This window comes from Melospiza georgiana, chromosome 20 (genome assembly GCF_028018845.1).
Source record: "Melospiza georgiana isolate bMelGeo1 chromosome 20, bMelGeo1.pri, whole genome shotgun sequence".
Classification (NCBI taxonomy): Eukaryota; Metazoa; Chordata; class Aves; order Passeriformes; family Passerellidae; genus Melospiza; species Melospiza georgiana.
Window position 1 is genome coordinate 7,537,554 of NC_080449.1, and position 9,848 is coordinate 7,547,401.

The 9,848-nt window shown below is 52.8% G+C and overlaps 1 protein-coding gene across 1 annotated transcript; it reads right to left on the bottom strand.

Moving 5' to 3' along the window:
• Positions 1-506: 506 nt before the first annotated feature.
• On the bottom strand, positions 507-9,665 carry KYAT1 (kynurenine aminotransferase 1). Its single transcript, XM_058038306.1, has 14 exons — positions 9,573-9,665; positions 7,952-8,073; positions 5,624-5,682; positions 4,565-4,715; positions 4,129-4,278; positions 3,696-3,782; positions 3,463-3,591; positions 3,073-3,193; positions 2,400-2,476; positions 2,088-2,177; positions 1,559-1,745; positions 1,282-1,358; positions 1,087-1,173; positions 507-700 (listed from the first exon to the last, which is right to left on the bottom strand). Exons 2-14 carry the CDS (start codon positions 8,033-8,035, stop codon positions 632-634), a joined length of 1,368 nt encoding a protein of 455 aa, XP_057894289.1. The 5' UTR covers positions 8,036-8,073; positions 9,573-9,665; the 3' UTR covers positions 507-631.
• Positions 9,666-9,848: the final 183 nt, after the last annotated feature.

Below are 9,848 nucleotides of genomic sequence, written 5' to 3' on the forward strand. Positions count from 1 at the left end.
CTGCCCAGCCCTGAGAAAGTGCCAGGAGTAATTTGGAAGGTTTGACAATAGCCAGGCTACTGGTGAAAGCCTATTTCCTGGGGGAAACCAATTGTGTGGTCATTCCCCAGAGATGCACAGAAAAAAACAGTGGGAAAATATTTTATGATGGGAAATGTCATTTCACTGGGTTTGTAATCATCAGGATCATAGGAGTCCCTCTACTGATGGCTGGTAATGCTGTCTAATCCTGTGGGAACGTGGATGCTGGTGGAAATGCTGCCCTGAGCGGGGATGTGAAGCAAGACAAGCCACACTAACCCTCCAGCACAGCCTTAAAGGTAAGTCCTGAAACACTTTTTCAGAATTTGATGATGAGACAGAGCCCAGGAGCCATCCCCACCCTGAACTGATTAGCAAAGTTTCCACATGTAAGAAATGTCAAATGCTGTAAGTGCACACAAAGTCTCACTTCTTGAAATCATTTCACAGTGATTGAAAATGTCCCCCAGGCCCTGGGGGGCCCATTTGTCTGTCAGAAAATGTTGTTGAAAGCACTGAAGTAAGAATATACCAAAGTTTGTAGACAAGTGAAGAAGAACAGCAGTAGGGGCAGATGAGGACCAAGGAGAGCCTGGCTCTCTCAGTGTATTCAGGAGCTGGTTTTCTCCTGTTTCCATTTTTGCAATATGTCACTTGCTGCCTTCAGTGTAGTTTCCTCCTAAAAAATACCACAGATTTGGTCAGTGGCTCCCAGCCAAATCCTATTCCCCCTCACTGCAGCCATTGTTGATACAAAAATGCTGTTCTCATTCTGGAGCATTGCAGGTTCAGTATGAGACAGGCACAGCTAAAGGAGCACCTAGAGAGTCCCTTCCTTGGCCAAGAAATGTAGGATGCTGATAGGACAAAGTTTAGGATGGCCCTGGCACATCTGCTGCCCCCAGCTCAGCTCATGTGTCTGCAGGAGAGGTTGCTCCAGCTGGGATGTCACGGTGGGGCTCCAATGCCCGAGCCATCCTGCATTTCCTCTTGGCATTTCTCTCATTAAACCAGCCCTGATTAGTGCTCCCAACCTTGCCTTCCTCAGTGCTGTCCACATCTCACCTTTGCAAAGCAGAACCGGATGAAATTGGTGTAGTTGTTCTTGTGGGCCTCGCTGTAGAAAGCGGAGAGCGGGATGGCAGCAAGGCCCTGGGCAGAGGGAGCACACAGAGCTGAGGGTGCTGTGCCCCAGCCCTGAGCTGGGGGGGCACAAACCCACCCAGGGTAAAGGCAGCAGGAAGGGCCAGACCCTTTTACCTTGTTCTTGACCATCCACTTTGCAAATCTGGAGTCGTAGGGCTCATCTGAGTTGGGGACATCGGGGACATCAGATTCTGCAGGAGAAGCACAGCAGGACAGAGGCTGGGGCAGCTGCCAGGTGCCTCAGCTGAGCCCCAAGCCCACATCCTTGCAGCTGGGATGAGGAACATGCAGCCCAACCCTGCTTTGAAGATGGTTTATGCAGGTTCCTGTCCCTGCCAGCAGCACCATGCCCCACACCCAGCCCACCTGGGCAGGACTGCAGGTGACTCACTGAACGGGGAGATGTCTGCCACCAGGTAGTAGGTGCCCTCTGGGATGATGGGTTTCATCCCCACCCCATCCAGGCTCTGAACCAGCCAGTCTCTCTTCTGCTGCAGCTCCTTGGGCAGCTGGACAAAGTAGCTCTCTGGTTTTCCATAGAGTGTGAGCTCCCTCTGGAAACCCTGAGCCACGGCCTCCTGTAAGGAGAGAGGAGCCAGTGCCCAATGGAAGATGGTCAGGGCTTCCTTGGGAACTGAAGTTCCTGCAATTCACAGGTGATTAGGGAGCTCTCTGCCCCCAGCCCCTCTGAACTGCCCCTTAGATTTGTCAATGCAAGATAAGGAATATAACCCAGGCAGGCTGGACTCTCCCCTTTCTCCCAGACACTGAACAATTGTAGGGAGAGAGGAAGGAGCCTCTCTAGAGCACCACAAATCACTTGTGTGTGCCTTTCAGGTCAGCTGTGGGCAAGAGACCATCTCTTACCCCTGCTCTGAGGGCTTGGGCATTGCAGGGCCAGGCTCAGGGAGCTGCCTTACCTGGGCAATGGTGGCACAGTGGTACACGGAGTTCTGGTGCACAGTACGGAGGTGCTGCAGCAGCCTGTCAGGGCCCACAGCCCAGCCCACCTGCAGCCAGGAGAGGAGGAGGAAGATGGTGAGTCTGGCTGCCTGCTCAGGCTCCCCTGTCTGTGCCTGTGCTGGTTTCATTGTATGTTACAGACAGAAATTTCATGGAGCACCTCTGGTACTTTGACCCTGAGGCTCAAAGCTGAGCGTGGGCAGTGTCCCCAGTGCTGTGGCAAAGGGACAGGGATGGGGACACAAGGAGGTGCCACATGGGACATTCACCTTCCATCCTGTGGCACTGAAGGTCTTCCCAGCACTGCCGATGATCACCGTGCGCTCCCACATCCCCTGCAGGCTGGCTGGCAATGGAAGGAGAGAATGGCAGAGCTCAGCATGCTCCTCTGGGCTGAGCCCTCTGTCACCATAATCCACGGTGATCTTTAGTCTTCACTGCACCTCTTTCACCTGGATGAGCCTCAAAGCACATCCCAAGCAGGCAGCCAGGTTTCTCAAGAGCATCTCCTTTTAATTAAGCATTTTCACAGGCATGTACCCAGCTCCAGGGCTCTCAGAGATGCCAAGCACCATCACCCTGCATCGAGGTGATGGCATGTTACTCCAACTGGAAGAACAGGCTGAAACTGTGTTGAAATGGATTTCCTGGGAACTAGAGACATTCAGAAAACTGTGGCTTTACAAAGCATGGGAAAAAATCAGTTTCACTGGAGCCAAGCAGCTTTTTGTTCTAGGTCTCCCCTCTGGCTCTGAAGTCAGAGCTTCTGTTTAGGGCCTGGTTTGGAGGCTGAGACTGAAGTGCAGCAAAATCCTTCCAGTGGGGGATTCATGCCTAGCAGAGCTGTGCATGCAGGCAGCTCCTGGGATTTCCAGGGGCCGAGTGCAGTGCCCATTCCCTGCCCTGCGGCCCCGCCCAGCCCGGCCCGGCCCTGCCCCGTACCGATGCGGATGTGCTGCTTCCCGTCGTAGACCAGCCACTCGTACACCTCGTCGCTGATGCACAGCACGTCGTGCTTCACACACAGCTCTGCAATCAGCTCCAGCTCCCCGCGGCTGAACACCTGCGGCAGAGGCACAGCAGGAGCGTTTCTGAGCTCCTGCCTGTCCCTGCCGGTTGTGAGTGTCCTCCTGGCCCCATCTCCCATGCCAGGGAGGGGCAGGAGCTGCTGCAGTGATCTAACAGTTGTCTTTAAGCCTTAAGACAAGGCTTTAAACCACCAGGAGACTGAGCACAGCATGAGGTGCTCCCACAGCACCCACATCCCCTGCGTGCAGGGCAGGCTGAGGCACCCCAGCAGCCTCCAGGGCCCAGCAGGGGCAGCAGTGTTACCTTGCCCAGAGGGTTGTTGGGCGAGTTCAGGACGATGGCTTTCGTCCGTTCACTGAATTTAGAAGCCAGTTCAGCTGGGTCCAGCTGCCAGTCTGCACTAGACATCAATTTTCCATCTTTTGGAGGATTCTAGAGAGAACATGGCAACGTGGTTTGCTTTGCTACCTCTGCACCTTGCTTACCACTCACCTCTTTGCTGACTGCTGTGACTCTTCCCTTCTCCAGCCACTCACCGGTCTCAGAGGCACAAACACAGGTGTCCCACCAGCCATTTTCACCATTGGCTCATAGCAGTCAAAGAATGGTTCAATGATTATCACCTGGAAGAAAGGGACATGTCAGCATCCTCCTGGTCCTGCTCAGACCTTCCCTGAGGAGTGCAGAGAGCAATGGGAGGGAGAGGATATTTTAATCCCTAATTACTACTGTAATGGAGAACCTGCATTGCCTCTGGGGAGTGTCAGGAAGGACACCACCACTCAGGACAAAAAGGGTTATTTTGCTTTATGCAGAAATGAGACAGTGCCCCGGAGCAAGTAATTTCTTCCTTTGGAAGCTCAAGTATGGCAGAATGGGGATAATAAAACTGGTTTTGCTTTGGAAAAGGACAATGAAAACCAGCCTGGGGGAAGGCTGCCAGTGCTACAAGCCCTTATCTTGGGTTACCTCATCACCTTCATCCACTAAAGCCTGGAAGGAGCAGAACAGGGCCTGGTATGCCCCCACAGTCACCATCACATTGGTCATAGGATCCAGCTCTCGTCCAAGCAGCTTCTCGAAAAACTGGGCCAGGACCTTCACCAGAGGTGGGTGGCCCTGTAGGGTGAGAGGAGGGTGGGAATTGGGTTGCAGAAGATTCCTAAACCAAGGATGAACCCTTGGAAGGGGACTGGGAAGCCAAGAGCCCTGTGAGATCTTCCAGCCTGGCTGCTTCAAACATCCCAGTAAAGCAAGGAGCTACTGGGAACGGTGGGTATGGATCAAGGCTGGATGTGTGTTTTGCCTCGTGTTTTTTGTCTTTATGGCTGCCTGGTGAGCTCTGAAGCAGCCAGGGCTGGTGGGGACTGAGGGGGTGGTGCTGGCAGGGAGGTGTGTCACTCACAAAGGCACGGGTGTACTGGTGCAGCATGTGGTTCCCCCCGCTGAGGGCTCTCATCAGTGCCTCTCTCAGAAATTCTGGTGCAGGGAAGTCAGGGAAGCCTTGGCCCAGGTTCACCTTGGAGTAGGTGGTAGCCAGTTTCACAAACTCCACCCTGGAGAGAAGGGAAACAAAAGCACTGTCAGAGGGTGGGAGCAGTGTGCTGGCACTGGGTCTGCTCACAGCATCCCTTAGGAAGGAGTGGGGTTGGTGTCCCTCCTGCAGAGCCATCCTGCTGCTCACAGGCAGGCAGGACCCAGCACAGGTCCCTTCAGACCTGCTGCAATTAAACCAAGGATGATGAACTGTTGCACTGGGGAAACTGTTTTAATTCATTCTCCCAGCAAACAGCTCCTGGGGTCAGTGTGTGGTCACAGCTGAAAGCCTTTGGTGTTTCAGATCACACTGGACTGACCAGGAGGGGATTTGGAGATTTTCAAGCTCATAGCAGCTCTGCAATATTTAGCACCTAGACATTGTGCAGAGGGCAAGGTGGGCTGAACTCGCTGCTCATCTCAAACCAAACCAGAGCCAGCTCACTGGCAGTTTGTAGCTCGAGCCCAGGCACAGCAGGGCCTTGGGGAAGGACCATTTGAATCTCTTCTTCCAGCACACAACTTTCCTAATGCCACATTGTGCCTGGCAGGATGGGAATGGCATTTTCAGCAGCCCTTGCCCTGCCTCTCTGCTTGTGGTGCCCCAGGGTGAGCTTGGAGCAGGTGCCAGTGTGCAGCAAACACTTGGCTCAGGTTTGGGTGGATGGGTCAGAGGGAGGGCAGTGCTTCTGCCTGCCCAGTGGTGCAAAAAACCTGATACATGCTGAAGTGAGAGCTGCAGGTACAGCACTGACTCATGGTAAAGTCTTCTGGGACAAACTTGCTCTCATGTGCTTCCTGAACACGTGCAAAGCAGCTGAGGGAAACTTCTGCTCTGTGCTGGGTGGCTGCTGTGGTTTCAATATGGTTTTAGGATGCTTAAAACCACATCTACCACTTGGGTAAACCAGATATTCTTTTAACTCACCAGATATTTTTATCTATTCCCTCCAGCCTCCGAGCTTGCACTGGCCTTGACATTTTTGCCTGCGGAGAGTGAAAAATAAAGTGAGTTTGAAGCTTTTAAATGAGGCCACAAAGGGGCTGTGGCCTCTCCAGGGAAGTTTTTTCCCACCAGAAGGTGTGCCCTTAGTATTGCTTCATGGGCTGCTCCTGACTGATCTTGGAGCAGTAGTAACTGTTGCAGTGGTTTCTGCTTTCACTTACAAGTTTCAACAAGAATTGGGAAAACAGATGAACAAGAGAAGCTTTTGTACACTCACTGGGGAGGTGGCAATGCCTTAAACCTCATTCCCTGTTTGGATTAGTCATGGGGTCAAGCTCATCCAGGCTGCAACAGCCAGGCCAAGGACCCGAGACCTCAGGCTTTCACCTTCCACAACCTCTCCATCTTCATGGAAGGACCTCCTACAAGCCATGAAATATCCCCTTTTCCTAGAAGAACAAACTATTTTATTCCATGCTGCTCTGTGAAATAGCAGAAGTAGATACTCTTCTGTCCTGATGAAGTGCTTGGTGAGGGGGCTTGCTCTAAATCCTACAAAATGTGCAGTTTTCTATTTAAAGTTCATGTCAAACCCAAGCAGTAACTAGGTACAGGCAAGAGAGAGCAGAGCACAGAGGTCAGTGAGGTACAGACACACTGAGGTACCAAGCTGTGGCTGGTTTGAAATTTCTATGTACATCATGGCTCAGGGGAGTGGAAAGAAAGACAGCAGGAAACACTGAAAGCAAAACCCTCCTTCCAGATGGATAAGCACAGTGGGAGAAAGTTAGATGTGCTTTATGAGGATTCATCATGAGGATGATGAAAAGCAGCAGAGACAGAATTTAGTAACTCAGCAGTGCAGGGAAAAGGCACCAGACAGGGAAGGGGCTGGAAACTGGAGACAAATGATGCTCAGTGCACCAGAAGGAGCCAGTGTGGGGGCAGGAGGAGGGCAGCCCTGAAGCAATGTGTCCAGAAAGCCATTGTCACCACAGCAAATAAAATACATTTGCACTGGCACAAGGAAGGCATGTGAAAGCAGCTGAGGTGAGGGGATGTGCAGGGGTTTGTGCTCTGCCATGCCAGGACAGTGAGGGGGACACTGGGTCAGCCTCCTCCCAACACTCAGCTGCACAGGACTTACCTGCTCCCCTCTGCTGTTTCCAGCACTGCTCCAGAATTTGGGCTGTGCCCCAAGGATTCTTTGTGCTGAGGTCCTTGGATTTTTATACAGCTTCAGCCCTTACTGGAGATCTTTGCAAACACCCAGCTGAGGAGCTCTGTGTTTCAGAGGGCACCAGGTGGACTCTGCTCCACCCTCGTGCCAGGCAGGCAGCCAGTGACAAGCAGAAGTCATTGAATCCATGGCAGCCTCTCCTCTCCTCTCCTCTCCTCTCCTCTCCTCTCCTCTCCTCTCCTCTCCTCTCCTCTCCTCTCCTCTCCTCTCCTCTCCTCTCCTCTCCTCTCCTCTCCTCTCCTCTCCTCTCCTCTCCTCTCCCTCAGCTCTGCTCCTTCTGCACAACCTCGTGGCTGTTACAGTCACAAGACCTGGTGCCTGAGATTGATTTGGGTGGGAGCAGAAGGATTTATGGCTTGGGAAGTAAAAGATAGCTGGAGGTAAAATATTAACAGCTCCAATGCTGTTCTTGCAAAGTGGGGCTGCTGAAGGCCACAGGTCAGAGAACTTAAAAGATGGCCAAGTGTGATGGGGATCAGAGGGAAGAAGGTGCCTTAAGCCTTGAAATTCCCAGTTCTGAGGAAAGGCCTTGTTTGCTTTAGGACCAGAAATAACAAATGCTTTTTTTGCTGATATCCCCTCCATCCCATCCTATCCCAGCCTGTGTGTGATGCTGCCACAGAGAGCAACACAGGCTCAGGACCATGCAGCCCTCAAATCTGTTTCAGCCTCTTCTGTCCCCAGACAGAAGGGGCAGTTTGCCTGGCAGCCACACAGGAGAGCTGGGTGCCAGTGCAGAAGACTTGGCATCCATGATCTTCCACCACTGACTCTCTGCTGTGTGTGCCTGCCTTGCTCTGCACGTTGAGATCTCTGAGTGGGATGCTGATATTTTCCAAGTACTTTGCAAGCCAAGAGGCTCTCTGAGGTAGAGACCATCAGAAGAAGCAACCCCAGAACTCCTCTATGAAGGATATCCCCTTACTTATGAGGATCCTTTAAATGCTCCCTGGAAATAAGCAGATACAGAGGAAATTGCACCAGAGTGGCTTTTCCCAATGTGCTCTGTCTGCTCTGAGCTGCCCTGGGCAGGCTGCCAGGCAGGAACAGCACCACTGGGCATTCCATACCTCCCTGGAGCACGAGCTGTGTCCAGCACTGATGTTCCTCTCCAGCAAGACGTGGCGCAGGGACGGTCCCGCTCTCCTGAGCATGCCACAGCTCTGGCTCTCTCACTGCTGCAGGCACACACCTGCAATTCCCAGACAAAGGACAGGGCTGAGACAATTGCTGCACAGGGTTAAAGCACACCTGTGCCTGGGATCAGACGGGCCCAGACCCAAAGCAGAGGTTGTTCTGCCACAGAGAGGAAAAGGCAAAGCAAGCTGCTTTGTGTCATCACTGCAACGTCCCCAGTGCTGGGGCTGTACTTTGTGCCTGTGACACGCAGGATCAGGATCACAAGGGCAACCATGACTTCTGCCTCCTCTCTCCCAGTCCAGGCTTCCCCTGTTCTCCTCTGCACCAATGGGAGTGGTAGGGACACAGTGAGAGGGCATCCTCCCATCCAGTGTCACTGAGCCCAGGTAACTCTCGCCTCTGCCCTTCCTCCCTTGCAACACTTTCACCTTCCTGACCCATCAGAGAATCTCTGGCCTCTCAGCTGCTGCAGCTCTGGTTTAGTCACAAGTTTTATTCTAATTAACAGGAAAAAAAACACCTTCTATCTCTAAAGTGATTTTGGTGAATATCTTTCCTTCAAGGCCCCAAACAAATTGATTTCTGTGTGTAAAATGCACCCTGTTCCTTCACCTCAGGTTTCTTCGACTATCCTACAGCATTACTTAAACATGCAATATTTAAGCTAAAATAAGTGAATGTTTTTTTTAGGTACTTGAGATAAAAGCAATGAGGCTGGAGGATGTATGCACCTTTATTATGATCAGCCATGAATTAATTTACCCATCTGCCAAAAAATTAATTAAAACAGATTTTAAGCTGACCAGCCTACAGGTAAGCTCTCAATACGGGCACTTTCCATCCTTACATGCAGGATGTGAGTCCCCAGTGTCTGCATTTTTTGTTATTTCTAAAAAAAAGTGTGAAGCAGATGCCAGCTGAGACCAGTGGGGTTTCACATCTGTTTGCCAAGTGGGAAAAAAATAGCACAATTTATGGAAAAAATTGGAAGCCAGAGCATCATATTGCTTATGACTGTAAAATCACCTTGTGCTTGCATGACACTGAGATGTGGGGGGACACTGCTTTGGGGTGCAAAGCAAAGGAGTCCTGGAATGAGGAGACCTACCCTTCAGGGGACAGAATCAAAGTGCGGCTGTAAAAAAGGCTTTATCAGATAGCAGCAAACACAGAGCTGTGTAAGAGCTGTGCGCTGGACTGAGGGCAGCACCCGGGTCACCACCGCTGGCTCTGGGAGGGTGCACGGGGCTGAGCAGAGGATTCGGGAGGTGACAGCCGGGAAGGTCACCTCGGGGACTGGTCACTCACCCCCTCCAGCCCGCGGGTCCCAGCCGCCTCCTCCATCCCGGTGCTCCTCGATCCCCCCCTTGGCAGCTCGGGGGTGCACCCGGGAGGCTTTGGGGACACGGCTGACCCTGGATGTGCCCCAGGAGGAGCACAGCACCAGGGCGAGTGCAGGGCTACAGCAGCAGCCGCAGCAGCGCCAGCAGCAGCTGACACTGAGGGACAAAGCAGCTGCCAGAGGGACAGCGGGGACAAAAAACAACTTACATCGAGCTGGGCCGCACTGCTTTAGGCGGCAAAGGCTGGCACAGCCGCCCAGGCTGCCCTGGCACACATTCTGCCTTCTCCTCTGCTCCTAAGGCTTCATCTGCCGCTGGGACTTCCTGGGAGGAGCCGCTGAGGCCGCAGGAAGGCGGGAGTGGAGCTGCAGCCCTGGCGGGGAAAAGCGTTCTGAGGGCTCTGCGGGCTCTGAGGGGTTCGGCTCCCTGGGGAAATACCCCAGCTTGTGTTCAGGTGGAAGCTCATGCTGGGATAACCATAGTG